The 17,034-nt window shown below is 31.6% G+C and overlaps 2 protein-coding genes across 2 annotated transcripts; both read left to right on the top strand.

Annotated features, from left to right (window-relative positions):
• Positions 1-5,883: 5,883 nt before the first annotated feature.
• On the top strand, positions 5,884-8,596 carry LOC139493868 (uncharacterized). The gene is made up of 4 exons (XM_071282051.1): positions 5,884-5,973; positions 6,409-6,481; positions 7,671-7,827; positions 8,347-8,596. Exons 2-4 carry the CDS (start codon positions 6,433-6,435, stop codon positions 8,450-8,452), a joined length of 312 nt encoding a protein of 103 aa, XP_071138152.1. The 5' UTR covers positions 5,884-5,973; positions 6,409-6,432; the 3' UTR covers positions 8,453-8,596.
• Positions 8,597-13,199: 4,603 nt separating this feature from the next.
• On the top strand, positions 13,200-15,737 carry LOC139493852 (uncharacterized). Its single transcript, XM_071282049.1, has 4 exons — positions 13,200-13,326; positions 13,770-13,842; positions 14,833-14,995; positions 15,494-15,737. Exons 2-4 carry the CDS (start codon positions 13,794-13,796, stop codon positions 15,597-15,599), a joined length of 318 nt encoding a protein of 105 aa, XP_071138150.1. The 5' UTR covers positions 13,200-13,326; positions 13,770-13,793; the 3' UTR covers positions 15,600-15,737.
• The last annotated feature ends 1,297 nt before the right edge of the window (positions 15,738-17,034 follow it).

The following is a 17,034-nucleotide window of genomic DNA, read 5'->3' as shown; positions in this document are numbered from 1 at the left end:
AAAGCAAAAACATGCGTTGAAGATTAACCCTTATCCTTGATCAGTCGTCTAACAATAGGTATACAAAAGAAGGGACAGGGATATTCAGGAAAACATTCGTCTCTTGAATGCCAATATTAAAGCTGACACATGTAAAAGCAATTACAGCTAGATTTGTCATTGCAAGCAATATAGCGGATGGCACCCTTGCCCCATTGCCAGGCGAGCTGCAGCCATTTAGAAAATTTCAAAGTCAAAGAGTGCATCTACACATACAAATTATCTGTTTAACAAAGTTTCGTTAAGTTTGGAACATTTTAAAATTATGGACGTTTTTGCTGTTTCCATGGTTACGACGGCCATTTAAAAAATTCCAACTTCAAATGCCACATCTTCCATTCATAAAGTCTGCTTTTGCCAGTGACCAAGTTTCATCCAGTTTGCAGCATTTTTATATTTTTTGAAAATTTTGACCTTTTTGCATTGTTTCCATGGTAACAACGGCCATTTTAGAAATTCCAACTCCAAATGCCACATCTTCCAATGTTGCTCATCGTTACTGTGAAGTTTTATGAAGTTTGGAGCATTTTATTTTTTTTGAAATTTTTGGTGTAGTTTCCATGGCAATATTGCAGTTTTAATGAGTGCCAAAATCATCCAACACCTGTATATAGTATTGTATTAAATTATAATGATTCTGAGTTCAAGCATATCCAAACAGTTCACCAAAACAAAAAACTGGATTTTTTTCACATTTGTTTCGTTTCCATGGCAACGGCAGCCATCTTGATGATGCCATACCCCACTGCACCATTGCATGCAGTGGTCTACATTATGGTATAGTTACATTAAAATTGTTTAACTAATTCTGAGAAATAGCATGGACAAAAAAAGTGTGGAAAAATAAATATAATAATTACTAGATTTGCCATTGCAAGCAATAGCGGATGGCACCCTTCCCATATTGCCACTAATCTGCAGCCATTTTGAAAATTTAAAGCAGCCAAAGCACTTAAATACATCACAAAAATTTAACATTTGTATTTTTTTTTATTTTTGCAGTTTCCATGGCAACGGCGACCATTTTGGAAATTCCAAAATCCAAATTCTTATCTGTAATTGTCAATTACCATTTATTATAAGTTTCATATAGTTTAGACCATTATGAAATTTTTGGAAATTTTTGCTGTTTCAATGGTTACGGTATCCATTTTGAAAATTCCAATAACAGCTGCAACATTGACTTATGCCATGTTATATATCTATGAAGTTTCTTTGAGTTTGATCTTAGTATATTCTATTAGAAAAGGCTGGTTTGATGTTTTTTCCCATAGGTTCAATTTTAAACTTTTCTCCAGTTTCCATGGCAATGGTAGAGATTTTGCAGAAGCTAAGTACCGTTGGTACCTCAGGGCACCACTGCCAACATTTACATAAAGTTTCATTAGGTTGGCTCTTATAACAAAAGATTTAGAATTTGCCTTTTATTCACATTTTATCAGTTTCCATGGCAACGGCATCCATCTTGATGATGCCATACCCCGATTGCACAATTTCATATAGTGGTCCTCATTATGCTAAGTATTTAGTTCTTTGTTGCTAACAAGATTGATAACAAACAGATTGTAAATTTTCCGTTGATAGATTTCGAAATTACTAAGAAATTTAGGTTTCAACTCCCTTAGTCGATATTCACATTAGATAAATTTGGTTTTAATTTTGAGGTCCCTTTAATACCATCAAATATTGGGCTTTGATGCCTCCTTATGAAGGTTAATCAAGAAAAGGTAGAAAAGCATGAAATTATAAAGCGTTTGTTTTTATTCAGAAAAAATAAACAAAAACAACATGTAAGATCTGTTTCAAACAATGAATTAGTGAATTCATGGTCATTCCCAAAGTATCAATCTTTATAAGTTTCTTATCTAAAAGTATCTTGTTTGAAGGCATGCCTTTTCAAAAATGTAATACAAGAAAAACGTTGTTAATGATATTCGCATAAGTTAGTCAACTGGTCCATCAAGAGACAGTAGGCTCTCCAATGACATTAAAAGAGACACGAAAGGAACATTAAACATTATTAACCGAAAATAAACTCACAACGATATGGCAAAACTAAAGAAAAGGACCAAAAGACAGTATATGAAATTCAACAAATAAAACAAAAGCTGAGCAACCAGAACCCCAACAAAACCCGGGACCTATCTCATGTGCTCCGGACGGGTAAGTAGATCCTGATCCACATGTGCCACTCGTCGTGTTGCTCATATGAAGGACAAATACGGTAACAAGTATAATTCGGTATTTCAAATGTGCGCTGCTTCAAGATTATTTGTTTCCAGAAAAATATTAAGCAGGAAAGACTAAAACAAAAAGCTACTCTTTTACTAAAACCAGCAAATCTGCTTGATAAATCCCAGATAAAGACATAGCCGATAAACAGACAATCCTTTCCCTTGTCTTCCCGATTATGAGAGATAGACATTTTAGGAAGTGAACTGTCATTTGTAAAATGCTCTTTCAATAACATCTATAATGTACATCTTACAATAGTCTGTTCTTATTTGGATTAAAAGGGTCATAAACGATACAAGGTTCATTAACTGTTTGTTTACTGATTCGGATACAATTAAGTTGTTCAGCAACAATTATTTCCCTTCCGATCGGAAACTTATTAAATCAATAACATCAAATAACCGGGTCAACATAACAAATAACAAATACATATGGAAGGGTTATATTTTAAGAGAGCGGTTTTGGTTTAATCGGGTTGAACTAAAGTATACCACAAATCTTATAATTTTACTCTACCCCTGTATACTTAAGGCTTTCAAAGGACAGGAAGCTACAGTACAGTTTTGTTTTTCTTCTTGTAGTATCTTCTTTACATTTAATGTTTCACATGTTGTTTTAGATGTTTTTTATAGCGTACATTACATCGTTGATCTATGTGTTTATTTTGAAGTTGATACTTGTTAGTGTTGTTTTTCTCAGTTCAATCCGTTACCATGGAAAGGTCTAAAATAGAATACAGAAACCGAAAATCCCTTATATTTAAATTGATCATTTTGGGACCTAATATTACCAATTACCCTTAATTTTTTTTATCTATTAAATCAACAATGAATCTATTTATTTAAAATGTCGAAAGACTTCTGGTATTAGACGAAATCTTAAATAAAGTTTGGTATGACAGAGACACGAGTTGTCTTCATATTCATTGGCACTCCAATCTTAACAGTCAGAAAGCCGATCGAATACGAAGTGAAAATCTAAAGTTAAAAAAAGATGTGCTTTTAAATACGGCTAACGTCATATATGCTTTTGTTATAAAATAGCCCGTGTCTATGTATGTGGACGTTTGTTTTTGTTGCAATTCAGTGTTTCTGTTGTAAGTTTTTTCTTCCTATAGTTGATGTTTTATTCCCTCGGTTGTACTTTGTAACCCGGATTTGTTTTCGTTGAATCGATTTATAATTATTAAACAGTGATATACTACTGTTGCTTTTATTATTTACAAACAACTTATTTTCAGGATGCCAAAAAATTATGAAAGGAGACACTTTCTTTCGTTGAGAAAGCACACAAATAGACAGACATACTCACTCTCAAAATGATTACTGCATGCATTATAAGAAAATAAGACATATATGTCTCCAAGAGGAAATAGAAATGCATTACGATAGGTTAGGCTTTGACATTATTGAATACACAGCCGAGTCTGTAGAAGACATATAATGATCATTTTTGTTGTAAGGGGGGTTTTGACGACTTTTATAGCTGACTATGCAATAAATGGTTTTGTTTATTATTGGAGGTCATACGATGGCCTACACTTAATAACTTCTATGTTATTTGGACTCTGTTGGAGATTTGTTTAATTGGCAATTTTACCACATCATTTTATTTCCATAATTCTATTAAGAACTATCCAATGATACGTAACTTGCCATTAAATATATTTGAGAATGCATCCGCTTCTATGATAACTTACGAAATAAACTATTCGGAGTATAAAAGTACCATTTCGAATATGAAAATAAAGTCAACAGTAGTATACCGCTGATCAATAGTCATAAATCGATTAAACGAAAAGATTCCGGGTCACAAATCAAAACCATCGGCAACAAATCAACTATAAAAGGGAAAACAGAAATAGTTAACTGCAACAAAAACAAACGCCAACATATATAGAAACGGACTATTTGATAAATGTATGTCATATTACTGACTTGGTACAGAACATTTCAAGAAAAAGATGGTTGCTTAAACCTGGTTTTATGCTAGCCAAACTACAAACAATGATTATATTCAAAAATATAATCAGAAAAGTTTTAATTTGACTTAGTTTGTGAATAAAATTTAAAAGAATAAATTTAGTTTACTACAAGATAGCTTGAAAATATAATATGTATTATGGCATGTAAATGCATTTCTGTGTTGGGTGTCACTGGATAGTTTCATTTCAATCATGAAAATACATTTTGCTGTATTATTCTTTTATCATTCATGCTTGGTACATATAATTTAATTTTGGATGTAACGCGTCTTCTGATTGGCTGGCGTTATTTTGTTATCAGCCCATAGACATAATTAGTCATGTGACCGTGACGTCATCAACGTTTTTTCATGGTTTTCTACAGTTTAAAATGGAATTTAGAATTAAATTATAATGACTGTAATATTTTTTCTGTCTATTCGAAATAACATAAAAAAATGTGGTGCACACTATTAAATATCCCGCTACGCGCGTTATTCAGTGTGCACCAAATTTTTTATGTTATTTCTTCATAGACAGAAAAAAAATTACAGTCAAACAAACATTTCGTGTCGGTATGAAAATAAGGAGCTGTGGTATAATGACCAATAAGATTATTTCTCTAGTGAGATTGTTTTTCTTTTAAATGTGGACAACCAACTGATTATTGACTTTCCTTGAAAGAATAGGATTTAGGTAATGAATATTCCACCCAACTAAGAACTGAAAAATGATCTTTTTGGTCGTTGTTTTTAGCCTTTTCACTGTATCATTTATATATACTTTAACAAAAAAGAACAATATCAAGCTGTAAAAATCAATTATTGTAATTAGCACTTGCAAATGACCCAAATCATTTTTCTAAAGCATGGCCTAATCTTTTTCTTTGTTAGTCTTTTTCCCTTCGTGTCTTCTTACTTTCGACATATTGTTGATAGGAGCGCAGGAAAATATAAAGGATGTCGCATGAGATCCAAATAACTGTTCCTGTTTTAAAATTGTTCATATACTAGTAGTCCTTTCTAATTTTTATGTTTTTGTATATAATGGGGTTTATTTAACGCTATTTCGTCCATTGTTAAAGTTGTATTTTCTGATATTGTTTGACATCTCCCCCTTTTTTTATTATTATTTTATCTAAGTTGTGTCATAAATCTATATGGTCAGTGTTAGTTTACTTGTTTTTTTAATAAGTGTTTTGATTTAGATAAGTCATTTCAATTTATATGTTATAGTGTGTCTTTCTATGTTGTAATGTTACACTACTATTTCATGTTAGAGTGAATGTTAGCGCCTGTTGAAAAGTTTAAACCAGTTGCATAATGGTTTGCACCGGTTCTAAATCAGAAACCTGTTGTATACTGGTTGTCGTTTGTTGGTGTGGTTCATCAGTGTTTATCTTTTTTTAATATAGATTTGACCAAAGGTCGTTCTGATTAATTGGTTTTACAAGGCTCCGTGTTGAAGACCGTACTTTGACCTATAATGGTTTACTTTTTACAAATTGTAACTGGGATGAAGAAGTGTTCATACCAAATCTTCTGATATCTATTTTTTGTAAACGCCTTATATTTCCGACATAACACAGATTTAACATAGAAAAACAAGACGCAAATCCGTTTTACAAACCTACTTCCCTCCGACGGAATTGTCATTTCAAAATCAAATGTTATAAAAACTGCCAATTTATCAATTTACTTTAACAGCCTGCTGACTATCTGAATCATACACATAAGGTAAGTATTTTTTTAAATAAAAATTGTATCACTGTATTAAAATCAAAATAATCAAAACGACGATCTTTAGAAATAGACGTATTATGTCTTACCTTTTCAATAAATCAAAATTATTTCAAAAATTAATAAATTATGCATATTTTTAATGCATATCTGCTATATTTATTTATCTACACTCTTAATGAATAACACTCTCGCAGTGGGGTTAAAAATGTTTCTTATTTTTTTCAGTGATGCTTTCAAACCAAAATAAAAATAAAGTGCTGTAATTGTTACCGTAAATTTTTTTAACGCCAGATATGTCAAACTTCCGTATTTGATACTACCCAAAAGTTTAAATGTGTATAAATTTTTTTATTTTTTTTTGTGTTTTCCTTTTTCATTGCATACCTTCTCATGTGTATGTCAATAATGTTACAATCCTTTTCATTTCAGACCAACATCTATTTTTGATCCAATATGAAGGCAGCAGTTATTCTGGCTATCGCTCTTGTAGCAATTCTTGCAGGTATGTACAACATTTTGTTACTATAATTTAAAGTCATTTAAATGTTTCAAATGCAAATTAAAATGTCCTTTCTACGTTGGCTTACTCTCTTTCAGAACGACTTCGGTAAAGTATTTGTGTCCCAATGAAGACATTTAGCTTTTAAGGGATTTTAAAATTAGCTTTTACAAAATTTACAAAATAGGTATGATCAATTCCCCATTCGACAATCCCCGGTGGAATCCACTACTCTCCTTCTGTTAAATGAGGGTACGGAATCGGCCGAGTGGAGACGAATGATCAATTCCCTTAATATTATTTAACTTGATAGATCACGTGACATTTACTAAATCTCTATATCTTAACCAAGTTCACAAATATTTCCAGTTAAAATGATTTATATTTCTGACTATTTCATCAATAAGCAAGAAGTTTAAAACTGCATGTGATCAATTATATCGTATTTAACATTTCGTCTTAAAAATGAATAAAATATATACCTATGTTTTATGGTTTTGTTCATTTTACGTACAGTGGCGGATCCAGGGTGGAGGTTCCGGGGGTTGCAACCCCCCTTTTTTTGGACGATCAATGCATTCGAATGGGGACATGTGGTTGAACCCCCCCCCCCTTTATCCTATGTTAGGAGCCCCCCTCCTTTTAAAATTACTGAATCCGTACCTGACGTATGTGATGTCAAAATCATGACCAACACGTTGATTTCTTTAAAAAAAATTACCAGAGACGTATAAAAATAAAAACGTAGGATAATGGAAAACAATGTTGTTTTTGTTTGTTTTTTTATCTCAGCGAGTAAAACAACTTTTTATATTCAAACTACCGGTATTAGTATTGAATCAAAACAGACCCTACAACAGCATGATTATGAAGATTTACCCATTTCTCAGTTTTGCCAACAGCATTGGTATTGTCTCAACGTTTCATCTTAAATTTAGGTTTAGATTAACAATTATTCTTATCAAAATAATATTTATTAATGTGATCTCCGGAGATATCTTTGAATTCCGACTATGTCACCATATTCAGTCATTAATATTCTCCCTTTAAGTTTTTGCTATTCTTTTTGTTGTCAGTTTTATGTTTTCAATGAAAATTACTTAAAAACTTAGTGCTGAATAAAATGACAAAATAGCAATTAACGAATTCCTATATTTACTATTAACGCATTACATTTATTTTTATGTTTCAGTCCATGAGGCAGAGGCAAGTTGTGCTTCCAGATGTAAAGGCCATTGTAGAGCAAGACGCTGTGGATATTATGTATCAGTCCTATACAGAGGGCGTTGCTACTGCAAATGTCTTCGTTGTTCCAGTGAGCATTCCATGAAATTCCCTGAAAATGAAGGGTATGTTGAACTTGCAATTGAAATAATGATTTGTTTTGTGTTTTTGTTTTGCTCTTGTATAGTGGTCAATATATTTCTTACATAATTGGATAGGATTTTATGTTCAGGTTGATTTCAGATGTTAACTGGCTAACAACGTGTTACATAAACAGCATTTCGCTAACATATACAAGTGTAAGTCGTTTAAAAACATATGTAGTGGATTGAGCACACGTAATTAGTCCAAACGAGTCTAAAAATATTATACCGTACGCTGATTTAAAAAAAAAAAAAACATGAAAGACTCATTTTTTTTATAATCTTACGTTAGATAAAAACAATTCCGACTTTTTCACATCTCTTCTAAACATGCCATATAATAATATCTATATCTGGATAGCTTAACTTACAATAAATTTGGTTGAATTTTTTTCTTAATAACAGTGACAGAGATACTTAAGAACTGTCAACCAACCTTCAATCAACTTCTTCACATAATGTAAAACACATTTTAAGTATTAATTTTGTTTTTGTTTTTAGATCATCTCCATCTGACATGATGCCACAGATGAATGAAAATGAGAACACTGAATTCGGTCAGGACATGCCCACAGGAGAAACCGAACAAGGTGAAACTGGCATTTAAAGAGATGATCCAATGATTCTCAGAAGTGAAAATGACCCGTTCTGTTTGACATTATATAATTCTTCAATGTATTTTTAATTGTTTAAGAGGTGTTTTTGATTTCTAAAATTGTAGCTCTTATCTGAATAAAAACTTAAATAGAAATGTGTATCGTTGCTTAATTTATAATTGATAACATGGAAAGAGTAGATTTAACTAATAGTATCAATAGCCTGTTTTTTAGTGTTTCTGTTGTTTGTTGCTTTCCTCTTTTATTTGATGTGTTTATCTCAGTTTTAGTTGGTAAACCGGATTTGTTTTCTCTCAATCGGTTTATGACCTTCGATACAGCGGTATACTAGATCATACTACTGTTGCCTTTATTTATATTGCAATGTATCTAAATAACTGATAACATAGTTGGTGCCCATGAAAATACATCCTGGAAGCGAACTCACTTTTATGATTTCTAGGTGGGGTTTTTTTCCTTGTGTTTCCAATTTAAATAAAGTAATTGTTGCTTACATCAATGAGACAGCAACCGAACGAAAAATAAAAGTAATATATTGAGGAGATTATACAGCTTCCAACAATACATAGTGACTTTTATAATATGACAAAGTGTAAATCGTCAAGGGTATATAAATAGTTACCAATAAATTAGACAGATACAATCAATTAAAGATCTGATTGATAATTTCCCATTCCCAAAAAAATATACCATACAGCAAAATAAAAGTTGAGCTAAACTTTTTTATCATTTCTCAGTCCTCCTGCTTTAACTATCGATCAACAAACTAAAGAGAAGTTATAACAAAAGTACGGACTGTAAAATCATATTCAGGGAGGGGAAACATATTTGTGATACAAAATTTAACACAAGTTTAAGCAAAACAATGATAAACACCGTATCATGTTCAAAATGCTTATGTGTGTAGATGGATTACTATTAATTATCAATATTTTTGAACGGTAGCAAAAACAAAATTTTCATTTTTAAGGTAGAGAATATTGTGATTTCGAACGATTTTACATTTCAAGAGACCCCTTTCAACGGACGACGTTCATGATAGCTAGTTATGTACGGCAACAGAATGACAAATAATGATACATAAACGTGATAGCTTGTATATAATGGGATAATAAAGCAGTTATATTTAAACTCATAATAAATCCCAGGATTGAAATTTTGTATTTGGGCCAGGCGCGCGTTTCGTCTAAAAAAAGACTCGTCAGTGACGTTCGAATAAAAAAAAAGTTTAAACGGCCGAATAAAGTACGAAGTTAGAGTGCATTGAGGATAAAAAAAAAGTTTTACCAAATACAGCTGAGGTAATCTATTCCTGAGGTAGGAAAGCCTAAGTATTTCAAAAGTCAAAGTTTTGTAAACAGTGACTTAATAATTATGACCATATCAATGATATGTCATGTCAACACAGAAGTGCTGGTGATACCCTCGGAGAAATAATAGCTGCACCAGTAGTGGCATCGACCCAGTGGTTGTAAATAAACTCTTCATATATACCCGACACATTTTACTTCTTTAAATCACTGGTAGATATTGATTAATACTGGAAACGTTTTTCATTCTTAAAATTCATTTTTGGCGGGCATAAAATGAATTATACTTTTTAAGATCAAAACACCAAGAATCTTCAACTCCTTAATCTTTCATAGATGGATACACATCTATTGTTTAACATGACAAGTAGAAGTTTTGCTGGTTGTTTCAGTATTACTGTACCATTTGACTCTTTAGATAACATTCAAATAATATTCATATTTGGAAAAACAATTACATATAATTTTAAGAAAAAGCAAAGTTAGAACTGAATACGATGTTTTATCTTTAAACTGGTGGTATATAGTCATGTCGTCCTACATTGTTATAACTGTAGCTGTCTGATTATGTTTGAAAGACACGATATTGTCCAATTCCAATTATATATTTTTATACGCAGTGAATTTCAATTCATACGAATTTTAGAATATGTTAAATCTAGTTCAAACTATAAATTGAAGAATTGATGATCATCCCCAAAATATCATATATTTTCTTAGTTTCTAGCGTGAAGACATAAATATACCTCTAGCCAATGTAGAAAAGTAAACGCATAACAATACGCACATTAAAATTCAGTTCAAGAGAAGTCCGAGTCTGATGTCAGAAGATGTAACCAAAGAAAATAAACAAAATGACAATAATACATAAAAAAACAACAGACTACTAGCAGTTAACTGACATGCCAGCTCAAGACTTCAATTAAACTGACTGAAAGATTAGGATTTCATCATATGAACATCAGGCACAATCCTTCCCGTTAAGGGTTTAGTATCATACCATATATATGAGAAGATCATAACCCGTGTCATGCCAACAACTGGTTTTTGAATAAATGTGTTTAGTTCCGATGCAAAGACCCTATAAGTGAATCAATATTAACGCCAAAATATGCAATCTTTAATGACCTGACAACAGTATCGTAACTATATCCCTTCTTAATAAGTCTATTCAAAGGTTTTGTTAGTTTTTGAGGTCAATACTGACACCTTTGTGCTTTATAAAGAATATTTCCATAAAAAATTGGATGTGAAATACCTGAACGTATAAGAAGTCTGCATGTTGAGCTATATTTACGAATGATGTCCTTATACCGATAATAAAATTTAGTAAATGTTTTGACTAGTTTGTGATATCGAAAACCCTGGTGTAATAATTTTTCAGTAATACATAAATTTCTCTCGTTAAAATCTAAAACATTGTTACATACACGAGCGAATCGTACAAGTTGAGATGCATAAACACCGTAAGATGGTGACAAGGGAACGTCACCATCTAAAAATGGATAATTAACGATAGGAAATGAAAAATCATCTCTTTTATCATAAATTTTAGTATTCAGCTTTCCGTTAATGATATAGATATCAAGATCGAGGAAAGGGCAGTGGTCATTGTTAGTATTAGCTTTATTTAAAGTAAGTTCAACAGGATAAATTTCATTAATATACATACTGAAGTCGTCATTATTGAGAGCCAAAATATCATCCAAATATCTAAAAGTATTATTAAATTTGTTTATCAGATGTTGTTTCGATGGGTCTTTGCTTATACACCTATTGTTTGCGTTCTTATTTTTAATTGTATAATTTACGGCCTGGTTTGACATATAACTGAGAGCAATCTGTTTCATTGTGTGATAATGACATATAACTAGTATTCCTTTCACAAGATTTTTATGACAAATTGGTTTAAGAAACTGAGTTTTGAAATACACACTTCCAATCCCATTAATAAATTACACCTAACAGAAGTAATCTGTCCGTCCTTATTTAGATAAAAGGACCTTACAATACAAGGTTGATAAACTACATATTTACTTATGCGGATACAGTTAATGTATTTCCCCTGTTCGGAAACTTATTTAATCATAACCTCAAATGTCATATAACAACTAACAAGTAAACAAATACGAGATTTAATTATTACGGTCATATTCTGCAGATTTGCAGTTCACAATTTATTAAAATTATTCGAGTCGTTTAGATTGGTCTTCCTTCATGCATAGATGGTCGTATCCATTTCGGTCACAACTTTTTGAATGATTGCTTTATAACGCTCTTCGACTACTGTTTTGAGTTGGCATACCTGGCGATGAGTCGAGCGCCACTTGTAAATTTTATGTATATAGATAAAACGTGAGTCTGGCGTCCTTAATTATAGGCCAGACCGGTATCTTCAGGTTTTTTTTGTTCTTTGCAAAAAATTAATGAATTGCACAAAAATACCATATTTAAATATTCAAATGAAACTCCTATTAATAATCATCGGTCTGTATTCAATTTATGAAACATTTGGCTACAAAAAATATTCTTCTTAATCTGACTTACATTTTAAATATATCTTTAAACTTGATGCCTATAGAATCTTATGAGAGTGATGCATGTATAAATAAACTCATCATAGATACCAGATTGAAGTTTTATATTTACGCCAGACGCGCGTTTCGTCTACAAAAGACTCATCAGTGACGTTCGAATCAAAAATGTTAAAAGGTCAAATAAAGTACGAAGTGAAGAGCATTGGGGACCAAAAATTCCTAAAAGTTTTGCCAAATACAGCTAAGGTATTCTATTCCTTGGGTAGAAAAGCTTTAGTATTTCAAAAATTCAAACAATTCTGTGACCAGTTAATTTATGATTATAAACGGAGATTCTGTCGACGATACTGGTCTCAATTCGTGAATTTGGAGTTTGTTTTTGTAGTTTGGCCGCTATCTCATTGAAATGATTTATTATATTAAATATAATGAAGATCACACAACAAACTACGAAAATCTATATGTGTCTCATCATCATCTTTAATCGTGGGGTATTCTTAGAAAGCACTTACAAATAATCATAAAGATGAATTGACGGCGTCAGTAGTATTTGTGTTGCTTAGTCTTTAGCTTTGAATCTATGTCATGTCGGTATTGTTTTTCTTAATACTGGCCAACTGATTTTTCTTGACTTATTCCTTTCATCGTCCATTCGTGTCTTCTTACTTCATCAATTTTGAAAGTGTTGCTAGGGGCATATTTTGACGTAAGAATAGGATAATACTTAAAGTAAGACGTATGTCGCATGGGATCCAAGTATTTGTCCCTGTTTTTGCCTCGTTCGTGTTGTCTGTTCTATTTTTAATGTTTATTTCTAATGTGGTTATTCTGAGATATACTTGTAATTTAAACGCCCTAGATTTCGTACATAATACAGTAAAAATAACACGCAATTTAGTTGCACAAACCAACATCCTCCTACGGAACTGTCATTTCTGGATCAAATGTTATAAAAACTGCTTAATTTGTAAAAAAACAAAAAAAATACACAGCCTGTTGACTAGCTGAAGGTATAAGGTATGTAGCTTTGTTAACTTAAAACTATATTACTGTATTTAAATCATAATAATCAAAAAGTGACAATCTTTAGAAATATTCTTTTTATGTCTTATTTCAGTCAAGTTTCCAATAATTCAGCACTGGCACCAGAAACAAATTGAACATGCAGATTTCAATGAACAGCTGCTAAGTTTATTACTAAGAAATCTGATTCTAAATGAATAACACTCTAGCAGTGGTGTCATATCTGTCCTGATTTTTGCAATGATGCTTATATAGATCTAGATATTCAAATATAAAAATAAAGTGGTATTTTTACCTTGATATATATCGCGGAATTTTCGTATTTAATACTTTCCTAAAGTTTATTGTGTTAATATAACATATTCTTAGCGCTCGCCCTTTTAATTCCATACCTTCTCATATTTATGTTAATGATGTTACATCTCTTTCCATTTCAGACCAATATCTAATTTTGATCCAATATGAAGGCAGCAATTATTCTGGCTACTGCTCTTGTAGCAATTATTGCAGGTATGTTGTTACTTTTATTTAAAGTAATATTAAATGTTTTAAAACCAGAGTGAAATGTTATGGTCTTGTTGCGTTTGCATATCATACTTACTTAAGACTTTCCGAAAACCAGGGATCTTTTATTTAAGACTTGACTTTTAAACGGCAGTACTTTGCTACACGTTTGAAAATTGGCATAAAAAAGATGATACATTTACAATTAAAGATAAATCTTGTTTTTATAAAGTTAATCTTATGGTATAAATATTTGGAAAGCTAGCTGTAAAAGTTGCAAAATTTGGTTGAATAGATAAGGATTTTAGACTGGTATTCTGACACCTTTATGAAAATTACAAAGCAGGTATGACCAGATATCTATTTGCCGCGCTAGTTCACATGAACTTAAAAAATCTCTATATTTTAATCATGTTTACAAAAATTCAAAGTAAAATTGCTCTATATAATTCTAACTATTTGATGAAGTTATACCGTATTAAAAATTTCATCTCGAAAAAAAGACAAAAAGAATATTCTTATTTCTGTCGGAAATATAGCCATGTTTTATGGTTTTGTCCTGATTTTACGTTCATGATGCCGAAATCATAACTAAATGACTACTAAAAAAACACAATTAATTTAATGCGGCTAAAGAAATAAATGTATGTTAACTATGGAAACTATGGAAACCAATGTTATAATCTCAGCGAGTGAAACTAAGTGAAATGTTTAAACTATTAATTTAGGATCAAAAGATACATGTGTTACCTAATAGACTCAATACTATGTTAGTCATATTTGGTCATAACTATTTATATTTCAAGTTTGTGCTATTCTTTTTGTGGTCAGTGTTTCTACATGACAAAAACTTAAATAGTTGTGTCAAAAGAAAAATTACGGCGTGGATATACATGAGATAACGGTTCCATTAAATATTAACAAATATGAAATTCAACCTTAACCTATCAAAGCTTAAGCGCTGTAATTGGTTACATCTATGCTCTTTTGTTTTAGTTCACGAGGCTGAGAGTGTAGTTACTTGTGGTTCATTATGTAAAGCGCATTGCACATTTAGAAGATGTGGGTATTTTATGTCAGTCCTCTATCATGGACGTTGCTACTGCAGATGTCTGCTTTGTGCCAGTGAACATGCCATGAAATTTCCTGTAAATGAAGGGTATGTTGCAATTAAAATAATAATAAATTAAGTATTATCTTACTGACTTATGTATTTTATTCATACATCAGTGGACAGGATTTGAAATTAGGTTGATTTGTAAATGTTGGTTTGGTAACTGCAATGTAATAAATACGGAACAATTGTTAACATGTATATAATAAAGCCTTCTCAAACATATACATTGTATTTAGAATCCTTAATTAGTCAAAACGAGTCTTGAGTGTTTCTTACTAACATTCAAAAGATACAATGAAGAATTTATTTAAAAGATATTTTTGCATCAGATAAAACAATTTCGATTCTTGATCCTACCCTTGAACTGGTCTTCTATTAGTAAAACCTGTTATTTACATAGTTGACAATAGTCTTGACAACAGTGACAAACACTTCAGGTCTATCAGCCTGAGATTTGTACTACAATCAACTTCCTAGCCATAATTACTACAGTTATTTCTTTCCTTTCTTTCTTTATTTCTTTCTTTATTTTATTTTTAGATCATCTCCATCTGACATGATGCCACAGATGAATGAAAATGAGAACACTGAATTCGGCCAAGACATGCCCACAGGAGAAACCGAACAAGGTGAAACTGGCATATAAAGGGAAGATCCAATGGAGTGATGACGACCCGTTCTATTTTGACTTTATGTAGTTCTACTTTATATTTAGTTTCAATATTGTATAGATGTTTTGTATTTCTGTTATCTGTTCTATAATACAATAAATACTTAAAAAGAACTGTGTTATAAATGAGTACAAATATGTTGAGTGAAATAGATGTTTACATGAAAATAGTTCTATTCAATTAATTATAATTGCCTGTGTTTATATTGCAGTTTATCGCTATTTTACGAGTTTTTCCTTTGATCTTGTTGACTGATAATTTCCTTTGTCAGTGGAGTCGAGTGACTTATATGAAAATTTTCGTTAGAAAATAAGGGAACACGTGCCGTTGTCAAGAAAATTAACAACGTCTTCATAGGTAAAATAGCGATAAACAGATTATCATTGGTTATCTCATGGAAGTATTATATTGACCGTCAATATAATACTTCCATGGTTATCTCAACTCGATTGCTTTTCTCACTTTCGTCGTACTTGTGAGACAATCAGAACTCTAATATTTTAAAAAGTGGGACAATAGGGAATAAACCAGATAACCAACGATAATCTTTAAGTATCTAAATAAATGGTGACATAATTTGTACCCGTGATCCTTGGGGCTAGAACACGTTTGGAATGCCTAGCTTGTTTTGTTGTTTTTTTGCTTTTTCTTTTCTGAATGAAATATTTGTGACCTACATGAGACAAAAACCCAGTTCTACTAAAAACATGGTCTTCAGCAATATATATCCCAAGGTTTAATCGCCCAAAGTATGAAACATGTCAAACTTTAAACAATCATCTGTTTACGACAAATTCTCAAGATGGTGACACAACCGGAGCCTGTTATAGCTGACAGTGCGGTATGAGTTTTATTCATTATTGAAGGCCGTACAGTGATCTATAGTTGTTTTACTTCTATATCATTTTGTCTCTATAGTGTAGAGTTGTGTCATTGGCATTTATAACAGATTATTATTTTTTTTTATAAAATTGGGATTGTGAAAACTCAACTTAAGCAGCTACGGTTTGAACAAATAATGGTTTACGTATAATGACATTATAATGTCTCTTTACTTCGATCTTATAATGTACCCATTTTAGTTTTTAGGTTTTATAAAGTTTTTTGTTAAGAAATCAGATTTTCAACTACAATTCATATTTCTCTACAATACAGCTTGTTTTCTCGGCAATTTCACTTGGTTAACTAATGCAAAATATGGATTTCACAGATAAGACACGGATACGTTCAACGGTTGCATTTGTCGTAGTCTCTTTCTCGTCTCCCTTTCTTCGTGTATGGCTTAATTACCATCAAATAGACTTATCACCGAACTTGTATTCGTAAAAAGAAACACGACGGGTGCCAATGAGTTAAGAGTGGGAACTACTTACCATTTTGTATTACTTATATAGCAGGTTCACCAAATCA

The sequence above is a fragment of the Mytilus edulis genome, chromosome 1 (genome assembly GCF_963676685.1).
Source record: "Mytilus edulis chromosome 1, xbMytEdul2.2, whole genome shotgun sequence".
Taxonomy (NCBI): Eukaryota; Metazoa; Mollusca; class Bivalvia; order Mytilida; family Mytilidae; genus Mytilus; species Mytilus edulis.
This window is presented reverse-complemented; position numbering and strand designations above follow the sequence as displayed.

Excerpts from the sequence above, each read along its gene's own strand:
- LOC139493852 (XM_071282049.1), top strand. The coding sequence starts at position 13,794 with ATGAAGGCAGCAATTATTCTGGCTACTGCTCTTGTAGCAATTATTGCA. Across the intron at positions 13,843-14,832 it reads TCTTGTAGCAATTATTGCAG|TTCACGAGGCTGAGAGTGTA; the intron begins GTATGTTGTTAC and ends CTTTTGTTTTAG. Across the intron at positions 14,996-15,493 it reads AAATTTCCTGTAAATGAAGG|ATCATCTCCATCTGACATGA; the intron begins GTATGTTGCAAT and ends TTTTATTTTTAG.
- LOC139493868 (XM_071282051.1), top strand. The coding sequence starts at position 6,433 with ATGAAGGCAGCAGTTATTCTGGCTATCGCTCTTGTAGCAATTCTTGCA. Across the intron at positions 6,482-7,670 it reads TCTTGTAGCAATTCTTGCAG|TCCATGAGGCAGAGGCAAGT; the intron begins GTATGTACAACA and ends TTTATGTTTCAG. Across the intron at positions 7,828-8,346 it reads AAATTCCCTGAAAATGAAGG|ATCATCTCCATCTGACATGA; the intron begins GTATGTTGAACT and ends TTTTGTTTTTAG.